Below are 21,924 nucleotides of genomic sequence, written 5' to 3'. Positions count from 1 at the left end.
TTCCCGCCATATTTTAAATCTCAAATATCTGGAAAAGGAGGTCCATGACCTATCAATATTTCTAGCTTATCTTTATCCTTAGTTGATGCTCTACCAGCTTATAGTATCAATTCTAATTTCTTAATTTCTTAATTTTTACCTAACCTCACCTAAGTACATCATTAAGAACGGTTATAGTTACGATACTGTTGTCAGGTCATTAAAGATTGCATATTTTGGCTTTAATATTGATTCACTTATAGGGTCCTTGCATCGGAATTACACATTTATTTAAAAACCAGTTATTGGCATGACACGGGTTATGTTCTTCTCATATATTTTATGATGGTATAACACTCAACCCCTAACGGGAGGGATTGTGCCGGATATTCATATGATGAAGACATAATCTTTCAATCAGTTAAATTGAGGTCTGGAGTGGCATTTCAGTAACTGCTGGTAGTCAGTTGTTATTTATGTATTATTGTCATTTTGTTTATTTTCTTTTGTCACCTCTTCTGACATTGGCTCAGACTTCTCTTGAACTGTATTTGACTGTGTATATTGTTATGCGTTTACTTTTCTACAGTGTATAGGGGGAGGGTTGAGATCTCAAAAAACATGTTTAACCCTGCCACATTTTTGCACCTGTCCAAAGTCAGGAACCTCTGGCCTTTGTTAGTCTTGTACAAATATTAATTTCAGTTTCTTGTGTGTAATTCGGAGTTTAGTATGACGTCTATTATCACTGAACTAGTAAAGATATTTGTTTAGGGGCCATGCTGAGAGACGCCTTCGGGTACGGGAGTTTCTCGCTGATTTGAAGACCGATTGGTGACCTTCTCCTGTTGTCTGTTCTATGTGCAGGTTGCTGTCTCTTTGACACATTCCCCATTTCCATTCTCAATTTTAGTATAACAACACTTTAGGACTGCTGCAAAGATTTATTAATCAACATGTTTTGTGCCTAGGGCACCGTCATCAGGATAAAAACAATACATAAAATCATGCTGAAGTACAAAATCATGTTGAAAAATTTAAACATCCCAATGTTACTATGGTAAGTACGGTAATGTTATAAATAGCAACTGAAAGTGAGAGTGAAAGTTCATTGTAAGTATGTAAGTAAACTATAAAAAGAAATTAAAATAAAATGTTTTTGTTGTGAAAATGTTTGTAAAAATTATTCTGCCAAGATGTGTTTCTCCTCTTGCACAGTGGAACAAATTATACAATAAGTTGTCAGGCTGTGTATAGGTTGTGTGTTCATTTAACTTTCTTCCAAAAAATAGACGACATTTTACCAGCAATTCCGTACCATTTTGACTGGCTTCCAATGCCTTCCATTGGCCAGAGGTACTGCTTCCAATCACATCAGGAATGCTGTAAAATTACTTATCATTTTTATTTTCAATCATACAAATTTTTCAAAATATCTTTCAACTTTTTATTAACCATTGATCGGGTGTGTTTATTTTTAATAAAATGAACACAATCTGCTATATTTTGAATGAGAACTCTTTTCTCTTCCGAGTCAAAGTACATATGGTCCATGCTGCAGACAATATCTAGTAATAAAACATTGCAAGGATCTGAATCAGAATCATCCATCCACGATATTCCTCTGACAACATGAGAGAAAACCTCCGACAACAAAAACCCTTTTTCTTCTTCTTCCCCTTCATCCTCTATAACAATGTCTTCCTAAAAGAAAATAGAAAAAACACCTTGAAGTTGATTTTTTTAAAACAGCTTTTGTTATAAAAACTTTGTATTCCTGAACTAATAACTGAATTTAAAACATGAATTTACATACAGCCTTCTCTTTAACAAAAGTACAATAAATGTGGCACTCAATTCTTATCAAAACAAATTTCTTAAAAAGGCAATATGACTTCTATAAACAAGTGTGAGCTTCTGCACACTGATGATACCCAGGCCCAAAATTTGGTAAACAGGGAGTTGTTTAGTCATGAATCTGTAAACACATCACACAGTGTAGCTGATGTAAACACATCACACAGTGTAGCTGATGTAAACACATCACACAGTGAAGCTGATTTGTATAAACCCTGAAATCAATCTTCAGAAATACTTGTATTGTAGTTCCTGAGAAAGATGCGACGTATATTTTCAACTTGGCTATCTTGTGTAAAATGATACAAGTGTTCAGTTAACAGGAACATCTTGAGCGATGATTCTGAAAACCCATCATTCAGTAAAGCTGACTTATAATTAGGCCATTAGTTTTCTCGTTTGAATAGTTTTACATTGTCATTTCGGGGCCTTTTATAGCTGACTATGTGGTATCAGCTTTGTTGGGTGACCTATAAATGTTAATTTCTGTGTCATTTTTTGGTCTCTTGTGGAGAGATGACTCATTGTCAATCATACCACATCTTTTTTATATCATATTAACCCTGAAACCAATTTTTAGAAATCCTTGTAAGAAGTTCCTGAGAAAGAGTGGTGAAAAATATTCATGGGATGGACTGACAGATGGACTGACAGATGGACAGACAGAAGTAAAACAGTTTTTTTAAAGCGGGGGTATACTAAATATCTCACTTAAAAGTGTTTAAAACAGGCTATTTTTTTGGAATTATTTTTAATAATGGAATTTGCATAATTTCTTTTGCTTGAAATTTTTGAATAAATTCCATGTTTATTCTGTATCATTATGATTTTAGCGATGCATAAACAACCCATTAAATTCGGTCTACCTGAATATCGTCTCATCTTGAAATCTGTAAACTAAAAAACCTATCAGGGAAGCACAGTATTTTTCAGTAATCAAACCTGTCTATTCCAAACAAGAGGCTGTCACAACGACAGCAAACCGGATTTATTAACATTTATTTGTGTCCTGGCAAAATCACAAGAACCATTACTGATGAATGGTGAAAGTGAAAATCGTCAATATCAAATTTGACCTCCATTTTGTCATCAGTATCAACATATTAAAATTTGAAAAGCTTAGATTGAATGGTTCATGAGTAAATGCAACAACCTGAATGGAAACGCCATTTTACGATCTTTCAAGAACCATAACTCCTGAACGGTAAAAGTCAAAATCGTCATTATTGAACTTGACCTCTATTTTGTCATCAGTAACAACATATTAAAATTTCAAAAGCTTTGGTTGAATGGTTCATGAGAAAATGCATGGACACGACGGGAAAAACCATTTTTCAATCTTTCAAGAACCATAACTCCTGAACGGTAAAAGTCAAAATCGTCATTATTGAACTTGACCTCCATTTTGTCATCAGTAACAGCATATTAAAATTTCGGAAGCTTTGGTAGAACAGTTCATGCATAAATGCACGGACACGACTGGAAACTCCATTTTTCAATCTTTCAAGAACCATAACTCCTGAACGGTAAAAGTCAAATTCGTCATTATTGAACTTGACCTCCATTCTTTCATTAGTAACAACATATTAAAATTTGGGAAGCTTTGGTAGAACAGTTCATGCGTAAATGCACGGACAACTCCATTTTTCAATCTTTCAAGAACCATAACTCCTGAACGGTAAAAGTCAAAATCGCCATAATTGAACTTGACCTTCATTTAGTTGTCAGTAACAACATATTAAAATTTTAAAAGCTTTGGTTGAACGGTTCATGAGTTAATGCACGGACAACATTTGATTGCCGCCCGCCCGCCCGGCCGCCCGCCGTACATCCCCAAATCAATAACCGACATTTTTGTCACAAAAATCCGGTTAATAAAATCTTAATTAGTGTATGACAGGAAATCTGTAACACCTAGATATCTCCAGCACTTAACTTTAACCAATGATCCAAAAACATGAGGTCAAAGTCATGATTCCTAACATACACACATGTCTACCTTTATACAATCATTCCATACACCATATAAAGCTGATCTATTGCCTTAAGTACTTGAAAAACATTTACCAATAGTGACCAATGAACATGTAAATGAGGTCAAGGTCAGATGAAATCTGACAGACAGACATGTACCTATTACAATCATTCCATACACCACATGTAGTTGATTAACCGTTTATAGTATTTGAAAATGGATATAATCACTTAACTTTAACCTTGATCACAGATCCATGCAATGAAGTTGAGGTCAAGGGAATCCTGTCTGACAGACATACAGAAGTTGCATATGACATATATATACCAAATATAGTTATCATATTACTCATGAGAAATTCACTTGACAAAAAAATCTCAAATATTTTTTCAAGAAGTAGCTGAACTAAGAAAATGAAGTCAAGGACAATAGACCTATGACAGACTGAAACTTGGTAACATAAGGTATTTGCATACAAGATATGAAGTATCCAAATCTCCTACCTTCTGAAATATAAAGCTTTTTACAAAAAGTTTATATAGCCATGCAGCTGGGTGGTTATATCTATGGCTCACATACTGCTACTTTTGATGCAGGTGAGACAAAAAATAATGATACATTGCATCTATATGTAAAGTATAGAAGATAATTCTAGAAAACAATTATTTGTCGCAGTAAGGCAAGACAGAAAAAGACAGGCTGGCAAATGCTACTTCAGTGTTATTAATAAGTTCCATTTAAATTTGTTCTGCTCCCACGGCAAGCAGGATGATGCCCACATATCCCTTATTATTGCACAAAGTTTGCAACTCAATTTATTATTCATACAAACCTTAAGAAATTTCACATAGGACTTCAAATAATTATTCAGGACTAATTTATTCTGTGGTACATCTGTATACTGTAGCAATGTTGTTACTTCATAAAGCAACTGGGACTCTGCCATTTGACTGAATAGTACTGCAACAAATGGAAAGTCAAGTAAGCAGAAAAATTAATTTAATATACAGATCCATGACATCAAGTCAAAGATTTATAAAGGAATACAAATCTTTGGTCATATTTTCATCCAAGTAGATAACTTGCAAACCAAAGTCAAATTTATGACTGTTAAAGTTTATAGAAATATTGTTGATAGTAAGCAGATTAGAAATTCCTTAACTATTAAATACATTCAAGAACTCTATTGGGATTTAAAACTAGAGGCTCCTAAGAGCCTGTGTCGCTCACCTTGTTCTATGTGCATACATGTATCAAACACAGGACACAGATGGATTAATGACAAAATCGTGTTTTGATGATGGTGATGTGTATGAGATCTTACTTTACTTAACATTCTTGCTACTTACAATTTTCTCTATCTATAATAAACTTGGCCCTTTAGTTACAGAGGAAAATATTATGTAAAATTTACAAAAATTTACAAAATTAATGAAAATTGTTAAAAATTGACTATAAAGGGCAATAACTCATTAAGGGGTCAACTGACCATTTGTAGATCTTACTTTGCTGAACATTATTGCTGTTTACAGTTTATCTCTATCTATAATAGTATTCAAGTTAATTACCAACAAGAATGTGTCCATAGTACACAGATGCTCCACTCGCACTATTATTTTCTATGTTCAGTGGACCGTGAAATTGGGGTCAAAATTTTAATTGGGCATTAAAATTAGAAAGATCATATCATGGGGAACATGTGTAATAAGTTTCAAGTTGATTGGACTTCAACTTCATCAAAAACTACCTTGACCAAAAACTTTAACCTGGAGCGGTACGAACGGATGCACAGACGAACAAATGGATGAATGGAGGCACGGACCAGAAAACATAATGCCCATCTACTATCGTAGGTGGGGCATAAAAACGGCAAAATTTCGTTAAAAATTACCAATTTGGAGCAGCAACCCAACAACCCGTTGTCCAATTCATCTGAAAATTTCAAGGCAGATAAAAATTGACTTGATAAACAATTTAACCCCTTGTCAGATTTGCTCTAAATACTTTGGTTTCAGAGTAATAAGTCAAAATCTACATTTTACCCCTACGTTTCATTTTTAGCAATTGTGGCCATCTTGGTTGGTTGGCTGGGTCACCGGACACATTTTTTAAACAAGATACCCTAATAATGATTGTGACTAAGTTTGGTTAAATTTGGCCCAGTAGTTTCAGAGGAGATTTTTGTAAAAGATTACAAAAATTTCCAAAAAATTGGTAAAAAATGACTATAAAGGGCAATAACTCCTTAAGGGATCAACTGATCATTTTGGTCATGTTGACTTATTTGTAGATCATACTTTGCTCAACATAATTGCTGTTAACAGTTTATCTCTATCTATAATAATATTCATGATAACCAAAAACGGCAAAATTTCCTCAAAATTACCAATTCAGGGGCAGCAACCCAACAACCGGTTGTACGATTCATCTAAAATTCAGGGCAGATAGGTCTTGACCTGATAAACAATTTAACCCAATTTGTCATATTTGCTCTAAACGCTTTGGTTTCAGAGTTATAAGCCAAAATCTACATTTCACCCCTATGTTCTATTTTTAGCCATGGTGGCCATCTTGGTTGGTTGGCTGGGTCACCGGACACATTTTTAAAACTAGATACCCTAGTGATGATTGTGGCTAAGTTTGGTTAAATTTGGCCCATTAGTTTCAGAGGAGATTCAGAAGATTTTTGTAAAAGTTTACAGACGCCTGACGCCAAGTGATGGGAAAAGCTCACTTGTCCCTTTGGGCCAGGTGAGCTAAAAACACTAAATATAAATACTGCTTAATTCTGATTTTCCGTGTTGTTAAAAACACGCATATAAGTCAAGGGAAATATCAAACATGAAGATTATGAGAAGAACATTATAGGAAAGTTGTTTAAGTTCAATCCTTTTGTTTGTTTTTACCTTTAAAAGCAAGAAAATCATAACAATCTGAGATGTTCCTTAATGTTTAGAATAAAACGGTTGACGTGAGGGCATGGTCCTGATTCAATTGTATAAGTCTACAGATTGCTTGAAAGCAATCGTACCCCAAAAATCGCCAAGCGTTTTCAATACACCAGTTTCACATTTAACTGCCCACCATGTCTAACCTATTTGGCCAAACTATGAAATCACGCAATAATTACAGAGTGTTCATCAACTGAGGGCTAACAGCTGTTAAGCAGTGACCATGCAGACTTGCAAACAAGAATGTGTCCCAAGTACATGGATGAGCCATCCACACTATTATTTTCTATATTCTGTGGACCATGAAAATTGGGTAAAACTCTAATTTGGCATTAAAAGTGGAAAGATCATACATATCATTGGGAACATGTTTACAAAGTTTCAAGTTGATTGGACTTCAACTTCATAAAAAATTGCCTAGACCAAAAACTTTAACCTGAAGCAGGACAGACAGACGCACAGACCAGAAAACATAATGCCCCTCTACTATCTTAGGTTGGGCATAAAAAAATAATCATCTGATGAAGTGTTTGCGTTTACATGTCCAATCAACAGGAGCATCAGTTGAATCAAAATATAAAAATTTATATTGACCAGACAACTTTATTAACAATGACACATTAAAAGGTTTTAATACTTGTGCTGTTGGATGCAGTAAAATACAATCTGATATGCCGCCTGGCTTTAATTGTACCTTTTATTGTCACAAATTTACGCTGTGGTACTTCACTTAACAGGAAGAACTAGATATCATTGAGATGGGAGCCATCTCTGTGGGCCCCGCTGTGAATAATGTGCATTAAAAAATTGTATCTTTACCATAGGACATGGGTTTGTCAACTAAAATCAAAGTTTTTGACCTTGACCTTTGACCTAGGAAGTTGTAAATAAATTATGACACACCCTTTGGTGTTGGTTTATAAACATGTCAAGTATAAACTTTGAAATGATAACGGTTCTCAAGATATAGAGCGGACACGATATTTCCCATAGGACATGGGGTTGTCAACTGAAACCAAAGTTTTTGACCTTGACCTTTGACCTAAGAAGTTGTACATAAAATATGACACACCCTTTGGTGTTGGTTTATATACATGTCAAGTATAAACTTTGAAATGACAACGGTTCTCAAGATATAGAGCGGACACGATCTTTACCATAGGACATGGGGTTGTCAACTGAAACCAAAGTTTTTGACCTTGACCTTTGACCTAGGAAGTTGTACATAAATTATGACATACTCTCTGATATTGGTTTATATACATTTCAGGTATAAACTTCAAAATGATAACAGTTCTCAAGATATAGAGCGGACACAATCTTTACCATAGGACATGGGGTTGTCAACTGAAACCAAAGTTTTTGACCTTGAACTTTGCCCTAGGCAGTCGTTCATAAATTATGACACCCCCTCTGGTGTTGGTTCATATACATGTCAAGTATAAACTTTGAAATCATAACGGTTCTCAAGATATAGAGCGGACACGATCTTCACCACAGGACACAGGGTTGTCAACTGAAACCAAAGTTTTTTTTACCTTGACCTTTGACCTAGGAAGTTGCACATACATCATGACACGCCCTCTGGTGGTGGTTAATAACCATGTAAAGTATAAAGTATGAAATCATAATGGTTCTCTAGAAATGGAGCGGACACAAAAGTGTTACGGACGGACGGACGGACGGACAGACTGATCACTATAGGGACCCTAATTAATTAGATAAATAAGCGGGGCTCACTTCATATACATAGTATTAGGTCATAAATTAAGAAGTCAATTAGCACCTTAGTCGTGTGGAATCCTCATTAACCTTGTACAATCTCACCATTGATTAAAACGTACCCTTTCACATTGATAACGTTTATTATCATGGGATTTAAACTAAAACATGCATAAGATTTCAAGATCAGCATTGATAAGTTGTTTATGTGAAAATGGTCTATTAAGGAAATCCAGACAATCAGAAATGAGGTCATAATAATTGGTTATTTAAGATTACATATGTTTTGAAGAAAAACATGTAGCTTCTCAAAGTATGATTCTAGGTACTAATGTATTAAGTAACACAAACCTGATGGATATCCTGTATAAACCTCTTGACCTTGAACTTTATACCTGACCTCCAAATTCTCCAAATATATCATGCTGCCAACAAAAGACAAACAGTTTCTCCATAATCCATCAACCAAAGAAGGAAGTACCTAAAACATTAATCCATAAGCATGATTATTTACATTTTTGTCGAGCCTGCAAATTTTGTTGCAAAAGTGAGACATGGCCATCCTTTATTTTGTCCGCGGAGTCCTGGATTTCTACCAAACTTGGAAAAAAGCTTGTTTATGATTAAAAGCTAGTATCTAGTACTCTTGAAGAAAATGTTGTAAGAATTTATTTCCTGTTTTTCCCTATTATTTCTAACATATCTAATAAAAATGGACTTAGTTTTTCTTCCAGTTAACATAACATACAGTCTGCTGTTAAAGTTTTTAAAACATTTATTAGATTCATAAACCATCCTGGATTTCTATCAAACTTGGACAGAAGCTTCTTATAATCAAAAGATAGTAGTATCTAGAGGAAATGTTTTAATATTTTTTTCCCCATTTTCGTTGAGCCATGCGACTATTTAACAGCAAATGTAGGCAAAACACTAGGTTCTTTGGAACCCTTACAAATTTTTATTCATATTAAATGGTTTGTAATGTCAAAACAAAGATAAAGTTACAAGTTACACAGCAATGTGGATAGAAAGAACTAAGATATTAATGATTTATTTATTAGCAGTTGAACATTTTGCATTTAATTTTGGTGACTGATTGATATTCTTTAACTTTAATATATCTAAAACACTAAAACAATATATCTGACATTGACAATAGTAACATGACATACAGACAATAGTAACATGACATACAGACAATAGTAACATGACATAGACAATAGTAACATGACATAAAGACAATAGTAACATGACATACAGACAATAGTAACATGACATACAGACAATAGTAACATGACATACAGACAATAGTACAATGTTTGATAGAAATCACCTGACTGGTGGTGATACTCATATATATTACTATTTGTGATTTATTGAGAATTAAAAACTAGAGGCTCTAAAGAGCCTGTGTCGCTCACCTTGGTCTATGTGAATATTAAACAAAGGAAGCAGATGGATTCGTGACAAAATTGTGTTTTGGTGATGGTGATGTGTTTGTACATCTTACTTTACTAAACAGTCTTGCTGCTTACAATTATCTCTATCTATAATGAACTTGGCCCAGTAGTTTCAGTGGAAAATGTTAATAATCAAAGAGCTGAAAGCTCTGAAGAAAAATGACGCCACTGTCTTTAATATTGGGATAGTTTTTATGCAAGTCTTGATTTTCACATACCGTAATTAGTTTAACAATGCAACATGTCTCGTAAGCATATAATTGATATTAGTATATATGTGTGTGTGTGAAGTGAAGGTGACAACTGGCTGTTTTTTTAAGACAAATGAATAGGTCTAGACTACCTGAATTGTACAAATAAATACCGTAGAAAGGCTTGTATATTTCTCACTGGTACATAGTCTTAATCCGGGTCCGTTCGCGCCCACTCATGTTCGCCCCTTTCACTTTCACACCCTAAATGTTCGCACCCAATCTTAATTGGTTTTGTGTTTAATAACTCTGTAAGCAAGTGTTTTCTTATAAGTATAATTGTTGTCATTGTCTCAAAATAAAGTGAGACAGCATTTTTATTTGTGTTGAATAAATCTTAATCATGTTTTGGATAGCGTATTGTTAAAAATAATAATAATCCTTTCTAATTAAAGTGGTATTTTGTCAACGTTTTATTTTGTGTTGAATAACTCTTAATCATGTTTTGGTTAGTGTATTGCTATAACTTTGTTTCATTGACTTCTTTCAAAATGAATGGAGATTCTGACTATGTTTTCTTCTGTGTGTTGAATAGATTTTATCATGTTTTGGTTATAATAGTGGATTGCTATATTTTGGTTCCTATATTTTATTGTTTCGTTGTTTCAGATCAAAAGGACCAAGCTGTTAAAAACAATTATCTTTTGTGTTTTTCCTTTAAAATCTTCAATGTTTTACTCATACCAAGCTATAAATACATTCAGTATTTACACCAAAGCAATTTAAAACAACAATCATGATTTTCCAATATTCAACTTGAATTTGAATTAAAATTGAGCGTGAATGAGTAGAGTGCGAACGGACCTTGGGTGCGAATGTGCGAGGTGCAAACCTGCAAGGTGCGAAAGTGTATTAAGTGCGAACAGACCTGATACCACAAAATATTAAGTAAATAATCTTTTTGTTACTGTTATCAAAGGTCTAATGAAACTCAGGTAATTTCAAACATTTGTCAAAGAATTCTAGTCAAACCGGTGTCATATGGTATTTTGAACCCCCTAAAAAGTGAACCCGGGGTCAAAATACCATGCGGTAAAATGACCCCGGGGTCATTATACCGCATGGTATTTTGACCCCGGGGTCATTTTTCACATATGGTATTTTGAACCCCCCTGCGGTATATTGAACCCCCCTGTTTTTGATAAATAGTATTGCAGATAATCTAATTAACAATTTATTGGCTATCATTTTTTTTAATTTGTGGTTTTAAGTAGGGGGTTCAATATACCGCAGGGGGGTCAAAATACCATGGCTAAGCAAAATTTTCAAAATATCTTTTCCAGCATGTTTAACACATACAAACCACTAATTGGAGTATTATAACTATGTTAAGGAGTTAGAATAGCTTGAATTTTTTAAATAAAAGGTCTATAGTAGGGGGTTCAATATACCGCAGGGGGGTCAAAATACCATGGCTAAGTAAAATTTTCAAAATATCTTTTCCAGTATATTAAATACATATAAACTACTTATTGGAGAAATATAACTATGTTAAGGATTTAGAATAGCTTGAATTTTTGAAATTCAAGGTCTATAGTAGGGGGTTCAATATACCGCAGGGGGGTCAAAATACCATGGCTAAGTAAAATTTTCAAAATATCTTTTCCAGCATGTTTAACACATACAAACCACTTATTGGAGTATTATAACTATGTTAAGGAGTTAGAATAGCTTGAATCTTTGAAATAAAAGGTCTATAGTAGGGGGTTCAATATACCGCAGGGGGGTCAAAATATCATGGCTAAGTAATATTTTCAAAATATCTTTTCCAGTATATTAAATACATATAAACTACTTATTGGAGTAATATAACTATGTTAAGGATTTAGAATAGCTTGAATTTTTGAAATTCAAGGTCTATAGTAGGGGGTTCAATATTCCGCAGGGGGGTCAAAATACCATGGCTAAGTAAAATTTTCAAAATATCTTTTCCAGTATATTAAATACATACCAACTACTTATTGGAGTATTATAACTATGTTAAGGAGTTAGAATAGCTTGAATTTTTGAAATTCAAGGTCTATAGTAGGGGGTTCAATATACCGCAGGTGGTTAAAATACCATGGCTAAGTAAAATTTTCAAAATATCTTTTTCAGTATATTAAATACATACAAACTACTTACTGGAGTATTGTAACAATGTTAAGGAGTTAGAATAGCTTGAATCTTTGAAATAAAAGGTCTATAGTAGGGGGTTCAATATACCGCAGGGGGGTCAACATACCATGGCTAAGTAAAATTTTCAAAATATCTTTTCCAGTATATCAAATACATACAAACTACTTATTGGAGTATTATAACTATGTTTTAGGAGTTAGAATAGCTTGAATTTTTGAAATTCAAGGTCTATAGTAGGGTTTCAATATACCGCAGGGGGTTCAAAATACCATGGCTAAGTAAAATTTTCAAAATATCTTTTCCAGTATATCAAATACATACAAACTACTTACTGGAGTAATATAACTATGTTAAGGATTTAGAATAGCTTGAATTTTTGAAATTCAAGGTCTATAGTAGGGGGTTCAATATACCGCAGGGGGTTCAAAATACCATGGCTAAGTAAAATTTTCAAAATATCTTTTCCAGTATATCAAATACATACAAACTACTTACTGGAGTATTGTAACTATGTTAAGGAGTTAGAATAGCTTGAATTTTTGAAATTCAAGGTCTATAGTAGGGGGTTCAATATACCGCAGGGGGTCAAAATACCATGGCTAAGTAAAATTTTCAAAATATCTTTTTCAGTATATTAAATACATACAAACTACTTACTGGAGTATTGTAACTATGTTAAGGAGTTAGAATAGCTTGAATTTTTGAAATTCAAGGTCTATAGTAGGGGGTTCAATATACCGCAGGGGGGTCAAAATACCATGGCTAAGTAAAATTTTCAAAATATCTTTTTCAGTATATTAAATACATACAAACTACTTACTGGAGTATTGTAACTATGTTAAGGAGTTAGAATAGCTTTAATTTTTGAATTTCAAGGTCTATAGAGGGGGTTCAATATACCGCAGGGGGGTCAAAATACCATGGCTAAGTAAAATTTTCAAAACATCTTTTCCAGTATATCAAATATATACAAACTACTTATTGGAGTATTATAACAATGTTATGGAGTTAGAATAGCTTGAATTTTTGAAATTCAAGGTCTATAGTAGGGGGTTCAATATACCGCAGGGGGGTCAAAATACCATGGCTAAGTAAAATTTTCAAAATATCTTTTCCAGTATATTAAATACATACAAACTACTTACTGGAGTAATATAACTATGTTAAGGATTTAGAATAGCTTTAATTTTTGAAATTCAAGGTCTATAGTAGGGGGTTCAATATACCGCAGGGGGTTCAAAATACCATGGCTAAGTAAAATTTTCAAAATATCTTTTCCAGTATATCAAGTACATACAAACTACTTACTGGAGTATTATAACTATGTTAAGGAGTTAGAATAGCTTGAATTTTTGAAATTCAAGGTCTATAGTAGGGGTTTCAATATACCGCAGGGGGGTCAAAATACCATGGCTAAGTAAAATTTTCAAAATATCTTTTTCAGTATATTAAATACATACAAACTACTTACTGGAGTATTGTAACTATGTTAAGGATTTAGAATAGCTTTAATTTTTGAAATTCAAGGTCTATAGTAGGGGGTTCAATATACCGCAGGGGGGTCAAAATACCATTGCTAATTAAAATTTTCAAAATATCTTTTCCAGTATATTAAATACATACAAACTACTTACTGGAGTAATATAACTATGTTAAGGATTTAGAATAGCTTGAATTTTTGAAATTCAAGGTCTATAGTAGGGGCTTCAATATACCGCAGGGGGTTCAAAATACCATGGCTAAGTAAAATTTTCAAAATATCTTTTCCAGTATATCAAATACATACAAACTACTTACTGGAGTATTGTAACTATGTTAAGGAGTTAGAATAGCTTGAATTTTTGAAATTCAAGGTCTATAGTAGGGGGTTCAATATACCGCAGGGGGTCAAAATACCATGGCTAAGTAAAATTTTCAAAATATCTTTTTCAGTATATTAAATACATACAAACTACTTACTGGAGTATTGTAACTATGTTAAGGAGTTAGAATAGCTTGAATTTTTGAAATTCAAGGTCTATAGTAGGGGGTTCAATATACCGCAGGGGGGTCAAAATACCATGGCTAAGTAAAATTTTCAAAATATCTTTTTCAGTATATTAAATACATACAAACTACTTACTGGAGTATTGTAACTATGTTAAGGAGTTAGAATAGCTTTAATTTTTGAATTTCAAGGTCTATAGAGGGGGTTCAATATACCGCAGGGGGGTCAAAATACCATGGCTAAGTAAAATTTTCAAAACATCTTTTCCAGTATATCAAATATATACAAACTACTTACTGGAGTATTATAACTATGTTAAGGAGTTAGAATAGCTTGAATTTTTGAAATTCAAGGTCTATAGTAGGGGTTTCAATATACCGCAGGGGGGTCAAAATACCATGGCTAAGTAAAATTTTCAAAATATCTTTTTCAGTATATTAAATACATACAAACTACTTACTGGAGTATTGTAACTATGTTAAGGATTTAGAATAGCTTTAATTTTTGAAATTCAAGGTCTATAGTAGGGGGTTCAATATACCGCAGGGGGGTCAAAATACCATTGCTAATTAAAATTTTCAAAATATCTTTTCCAGTATATTAAATACATACAAACTACTTACTGGAGTAATATAACTATGTTAAGGATTTAGAATAGCTTGAATTTTTGAAATTCAAGGTCTATAGTAGGGGCTTCAATATACCGCAGGGGGTTCAAAATACCATGGCTAAGTAAAATTTTCAAAATATCTTTTCCAGTATATCAAATACATACAAACTACTTATTGGATTATTATAACTATGTTAAGGAGTTAGAAGAGCTTGAATTTTTGAAATTCAAGGTCTATAGTAGGGTTTCAATATACCGCAGGGGGTTCAAAATACCATGGCTAAGTAAAATTTTCAAAATATCTTTTCCAGTATATTGAATACATACAAACTACTTACTGGAGTAATATAACTATGTTAAGGATTTAGAATAGCTTGAATTTTTGAAATTCAAGGTCTATAGTAGGGGGTTCAATATACCGCAGGGGGGTCAAAATACCATCATGGCTAAGTAAAATTTTCAAAATATCTTTTTCAGTATATTAAATACATACAAACTACTTACTGGAGTATTGTAACTATGTTAAGGAGTTAGAATAGCTTTAATTTTTGAATTTCAAGGTCTATAGTAGGGGTTTCAAAATACCGCAGGGGGGTCAAAATACCATGGCTAAGTAAAATTTTCAAAATATCTTTTTCAGTATATTAAATACATACAAACTACTAACTGGAGTATTGTAACTATGTTAAGGAGTTAGAATAGCTTGAATTTTTGAAATAAAAGGTCTATAGTAGGGGGTTCAATATACCGCAGGGGGGTCAAAATACCATGGCTAAGTGAAATTTTCAAAATATCTTTTCCAGTATATTAAATACATACAAACTACTTATTGGAGTATTATAACTATGTTAAGGAGTTAGAATAGCTTGAATTTTTGAAATTCAAGGTCTATAGTAGGGGGTTCAACATACTGCAGGGGGGTCAAAATACCATGGCTAAGTAAAATTTTCAAAACATCTTTTCCAGTATATCAAATATATACAAACTACGTATTGGAGTATTATAACTATGTTAAGGATTTAGAATAGCTTGAATTTTTGAAATTCAAGGTCTATAGTAGGGGGTTCAATATACCGCAAGGGGGGGGGGGGGTCAAAATACCATGGCTAAGTAAAATTTTCAAAATATCTTTTCCTGTATATCAAATATATACAAACTACTTATTGGAGTATTATAACTATGTAAAGGAGTTAGAATAGCTTGAATTTTTGAAATTCAAGGTCTATAGTAGGGTTTCAATATACCGCAGGGGGTTCAAAATACCATGGCTAAGTAAAATTTTCAAAATATCTTTTCCAGTATATTGAATACATACAAACTACTTACTGGAGTAATATAACTATGTTAAGGATTTAGAATAGCTTGAATTTTTGAAATTCAAGGTCTATAGTAGGGGGTTCAATATACCGCAGGGGGGTCAAAATACCATCATGGCTAAGTAAAATTTTCAAAATATCTTTTTCAGTATATTAAATACATACAAACTACTTACTGGAGTATTGTAACTATGTTAAGGAGTTAGAATAGCTTTAATTTTTGAATTTCAAGGTCTATAGTAGGGGTTTCAAAATACCGCAGGGGGGTCAAAATACCATGGCTAAGTAAAATTTTCAAAATATCTTTTTCAGTATATTAAATACATACAAACTACTAACTGGAGTATTGTAACTATGTTAAGGAGTTAGAATAGCTTGAATTTTTGAAATAAAAGGTCTATAGTAGGGGGTTCAATATACCGCAGGGGGGTCAAAATACCATGGCTAAGTGAAATTTTCAAAACATCTTTTCCAGTATATTAAATACATACAAACTACTTATTGGAGTATTATAACTATGTTAAGGAGTTAGAATAGCTTGAATTTTTGAAATTCAAGGTCTATAGTAGGGGGTTCAACATACTGCAGGGGGGTCAAAATACCATGGCTAAGTAAAATTTTCAAAACATCTTTTCCAGTATATCAAATATATACAAACTACGTATTGGAGTATTATAACTATGTTAAGGATTTAGAATAGCTTGAATTTTTGAAATTCAAGGTCTATAGTAGGGGGTTCAATATACCGCAAGGGGGGGGGGGGGGTCAAAATACCATGGCTAAGTAAAATTTTCAAAATATCTTTTCCAGTATATCAAATACATACAAACTACTTATTGGAGTATTATAACTATGTTTTAGGAGTTAGAATAGCTTGAATTTTTGAAATTCAAGGTCTATAGTAGGGTTTCAATATACCGCAGGGGGTTCAAAATACCATGGCTAAGTAAAATTTTCAAAATATCTTTTCCAGTATATTGAATACATACAAACTACTTACTGGAGTAATATAACTATGTTAAGGATTTAGAATAGCTTGAATTTTTGAAATTCAAGGTCTATAGTAGGGGGTTCAATATACCGCAGGGGGTTCAAAATACCATGGCTAAGTAAAATTTTCAAAATATCTTTTCCAGTATATCAAATACATACAAACTACTTATTGGAGTATTATAACTATGTTAAGGAGTTAGAATAGCTTGAATTTTTGAAATTCAAGGTCTATAGTAGGGGGTTCAATATACCGCAGGGGGTCAAAATACCATGGCTAAGTAAAATTTTCAAAATATCTTTTTCAGTATATTAAATACATACAAACTACTTACTGGAGTATTGTTACTATGTTAAGGAGTTAGAATAGCTTGAATTTTTGAAATTCAAGGTCTATAGTAGGGGGTTCAATATACCGCAGGGGGGTCAAAATACCATGGCTAAGTAAAATTTTCAAAATATCTTTTCCAGTATATTAAATACATACAAACTACTTATTGGAGTATTATAACTAAGTTAAGGATTTAGAATAGCTTGAATTTTTGAAATTCAAGGTCTATAGTAGGGGGTTCAATATATACCACAGCGGGGTCAAAATACCATGGCTGAGTAAAATTTTCAAAATATCTTTTCCAGTATATTAAATACATACAAACTACTTATTGGAGTATTATAACTACAATGTATGTTAAGGAGTTAGAATAGCTTGAATTTTTGAAATTCAAGGTCTATAGTAGGGTGTTCAATATACTGCAGGGGGGTCAAAATACCATGGCTGAGTAAAATTTTCAAAATATCTTTTCCAGTATATTAAATACATACAAACTACTTATTGGAGTATTATTACAATGTTAAAAGTTAGAATTGCTAGAATTTAAAAAAATTTAAGGCCTATAGTAGGGGTTTCAATATACCATGGTAGGCGGGTCAAAATACCATGGCAAAGTAAAATGTTCAAAACATCTTTCCCATCATGTTTAATACATACAAACTACTTATTGGAGTATTATAACTATGTTAAGGAGTTAAAATAGCTTGAATTTTTGAAATTCAAGGTCTATAGTAGGGGGTTCAATATACCACAGGGGGGTCAAAAATTTTACTTAGCCATGGTATTTTGACCCCCTGCGGTATATTGAACCCGCTACTCTAGACCTTTAATTCAAAAAATTCTGGCAATTCAAACTTTTTATGTAGTTAGAATACACCAATAAGCAGTTTGTATGTATTAAACTTGCTGGAAAAGTTATTTTGAAAATTTTACTTTGCCATGGTATTTGGACCCCCCTGCGGTATATTGAACCCCCTACTCTAGGCCTTTAATTTCAGAAATTCTGGCAATTTGAACTTTTTTATGTAGTTAGAATACACCAATAAGTAGTTTGTATTTATTAAACTTGCTGGAAAAGATATTTTGAAAATTTTTCTTTGCCATGGTATTTTGACCCCCCTGCGGTATATTGAACCCCCTACTCTAGGCCTTTAATTTCAGAAATTCTGGCAATTTGAACTTTTTTATGTAGTTAGAATACACCAATAAGTAGTTTGTATGTATTAAACTTGCTGGAAAAGATATTTTGAAAACTTTACTTTGCCATGGTATTTTGACCCCCTGCGATATATTGAACCCCTTACTCTAGACAATTCAAAAAATTCTTGCAATTTTAACTCTTATATGTAGTTAATATACACCAACAAGTAGTTTGTATGTATTAAACTTGCTGGAAAAGTTATTTTGAAAATTTCACTTTGCCTTGGTATTTTGACCCCCCTGCAGTATATTGAACCCCCTACTCTAGGCCTTGAATTTCAGAAATTCTGGCAATTCTAACTCTTTTATGTAGTTAGAATACACAAATAAGTAGTTTGTATGTATTTAACTTGCTGGAAAAGATATTTTGAAAATTTTACTTTGCCATGGTATTTTGACCCCCCTGCGGTATACTGAACCCCCTACTCTAGGCCTTTAATTTCCAAAAATCTGGCAATTCTAACTCTTTTATGTAGTTAGAATTCACCAATAAGTAGTTTGTATGTATTTAACTTGCTGGAAAAGATATTTTTAAAATTTTACTTTGGCATGGTATTTTGACCCCCTCCCCCTTTTTTTACCATGGAAAATCAAAACTACCCTTATATATATATATATATATATATACATATGTTATAATTACAAATAATTAAAGCATTCAAGCTACATATGGTCTAGTTATAATGTGTCAATAAGTATTTTGAATGACATTTTGTTGGTAAAGACTTCAGAGCACCTATACCAAGCAAAGATATTTCTTTTAATTAAGCATGGAAAATGTACCTCCCCTTCTTGTATGAATGATTTTTTAATCTATGATAAGCTTTAGAATAATGTAAAATGTTCTAATATTCATCTAGGATGAAAAAAACAGGGGGGTTCAATTTACCATGGGGGTTCAATTTTCCATACAGGGGGGGTTCAATTTACCATAGCGGTATTTTGACCCCGGTGTCATATGGTATTTTGAACCCCCTAAAAAGTGAACCCGGGGTCAAAATACCATGCGGTAAAATGACCCCGGGGTCATTATACCGCATGGTATTTTGACCCCGGGGTCATTTTTCACATATGGTATTTTGAACCCCCCTGCGGTATATTGAACCCCCCTGTTTTTGATAAATAGTATTGCAGATAATCTAATTTACAATTTATTGGCTATCATTTTTTTTTAATTTGTGCTTTTAAGTAGGGGGTTCAATATACCGCAGGGGGGTCAAAATACCATGGCTAAGTAAAATTTTCAAAATATCTTTTCCAGTATATTAAATACATACAAACTACTCATTGGAGTATTATAACTATGTTAAGGAGTTAGAATAGCTTGAACTTTTGAAATTCAAGGTCTATAGTAGGGGGTTCAATATACCGCAGGGGGGTCAAAATACCATGGCTAAGTAAAATTTTCAAAATATATTTCCAGTATATTAAATACATACAAACTACTTATTGGAGTATTATAACTATGTTAAGGAGTTAGAATAGCTTGAATTTTTGAAATTTAAGGTCTATAGTAGGGGGTTCAATATACTGCAGGGGGGTCAAAATACCATGGCCAAGTAAAATTTTCAAAATATCTTTTCCAGTATATTAAATACATACAAACTACTCATTTGAGTATTATAACCATGTTGAGGAGTAAGAATAGCTTGAATTTTTGAAATTCAAGGTCTATAGTAGGGGGTTCAATATACCGCAGGGGGGTCAAAATACCATGGCTAAGTAAAATTTTCAAAATATCTTTTCCAGTATATTAAATACATACAAACTACTTATTGGAGTATTATAACTATGTTAAGGAGTTGAAATAGCTTGAACTTTTGAAATTTAAGGTCTATAGTAGGGGGTTCAATATACCGCAGGGGGGTCAAAATACCATGGCTAAGTAAAATTTTCAAAATATCTTTTCCAGTATATTAAATACATACAAACTACTCATTGGGGTATTATAACTATGTTGAGGAGTAAGAATAGCTTGAATTTTTGAAATTCAAGGTCTATAGTAGGGGTTTCAATATACCGCAGGGGGGTCAAAATACCATGGCTAAGTAAAATTTTCAAAATATCTTTTCCAGTATATTAAATACATACAAACTACTTATTGGAGTATTATAACTGTGTTAAGGAGTTAGAATAGCTTGAAATTTTGAAATTCAAGGTCTATAGTAGGGGGTTCAATATACCGCAGGGGGGTCAAAATACCATGGCTAAGTAAAATTTTCAAAATATCTTTTTCAGTATATTAAATACATACAAACTACTTATTGGAGTATTATAACTATGTTAAGGAGTTGAAATAGCTTCAATTTTTGAAATTCAAGGTCTATAGTAGGGGGTTCAATATACCGCAGGGGGGGTCAAAATACCATGGCTAAGTAAAATTTTCAAAATATCTTTCCCAGTATATTAAATACATACAAACTACTCATTGGAGTATTATAACTATGTTAAGGAGTTAGAATAACTTGAACTTTTGAAATTTAAGGTCTCTAGTAGGGGGTTCATGCAATATACTGCAGGGGGGTCAAAATACCATGGCTAAGTAAAATTTTCAAAATATCTTTTCCAGTATATACAATACATACAAACTACTCATTGGAGTATTATAACTATGTTGAGGAGTAAGAATAGCTTGAATTTTTGAAATTTAAGGTCTATAGTAGGGGGTTCATTATACCGCAGGGGGGTCAAAATACCATGGCTAAGTAAAATTTTCAAAATATCTTTTCCAGTATATTAAATACATACAAACTACTCATTGGAGTATTATAACTATGTTGAGGAGTTAGAATAGCTTGAATTTTTGAAATTCAAGGTCTATAGTCATGATAGTAGGGGGTTCAATATACCGCAGAGGGGTCAAAATACCATGGCTAAGTAAAATTTTCAAAATATCTTTTCCAGTATATTAAATACATACAAACTACTCATTGGAGTATTATAACTATGTTGAGGAGTTAGAATAGCTTGAATTTTTGAAATTCAAGGTCTATAGTCATGATAGTAGGGGGTTCAATATACCGCAGAGGGGTCAAAATACCATGGCTAAGTAAAATTTTCAAAATATCTTTTCCAGTATATTAAATACATACAAACTACTCATTGGAGTATTATAACTATGTTGAGGAGTTAGAATAGCTTGAATTTTTGAAATTCAAGGTCTATAGTAGTGGGTTC

The 21,924-nt window shown here is 32.8% G+C and overlaps 1 protein-coding gene across 2 annotated transcripts in view; it reads right to left on the bottom strand.

The window, feature by feature from the left end:
• Positions 1–903: 903 nt before the first annotated feature.
• The window catches only part of LOC143063043 (uncharacterized), a 73,071-nt gene continuing 52,050 nt past the window's right edge, over positions 904–21,924 (bottom strand). For both annotated transcript variants that reach the window (XM_076234959.1, XM_076234960.1), the window contains exons 14-16: positions 8,836–8,965; positions 4,644–4,771; positions 904–1,683 (exon numbers count right to left, since the gene is read on the bottom strand). In XM_076234959.1, coding sequence (XP_076091074.1) covers positions 1,390–1,683; positions 4,644–4,771; positions 8,836–8,965 — 552 coding nt within the window. In that variant the 3' untranslated portion in view covers positions 904–1,389. The remainder of the gene's footprint in view (positions 1,684–4,643; positions 4,772–8,835; positions 8,966–21,924) is intronic.

The sequence above is a fragment of the Mytilus galloprovincialis genome, chromosome 2, assembly GCF_965363235.1.
Source record: "Mytilus galloprovincialis chromosome 2, xbMytGall1.hap1.1, whole genome shotgun sequence".
Lineage (NCBI taxonomy): Eukaryota > Metazoa > Mollusca > Bivalvia > Mytilida > Mytilidae > Mytilus > Mytilus galloprovincialis.
Note: the sequence above shows the minus strand (reverse complement) of the source record. Positions and strands in the feature narration are given on the sequence as shown.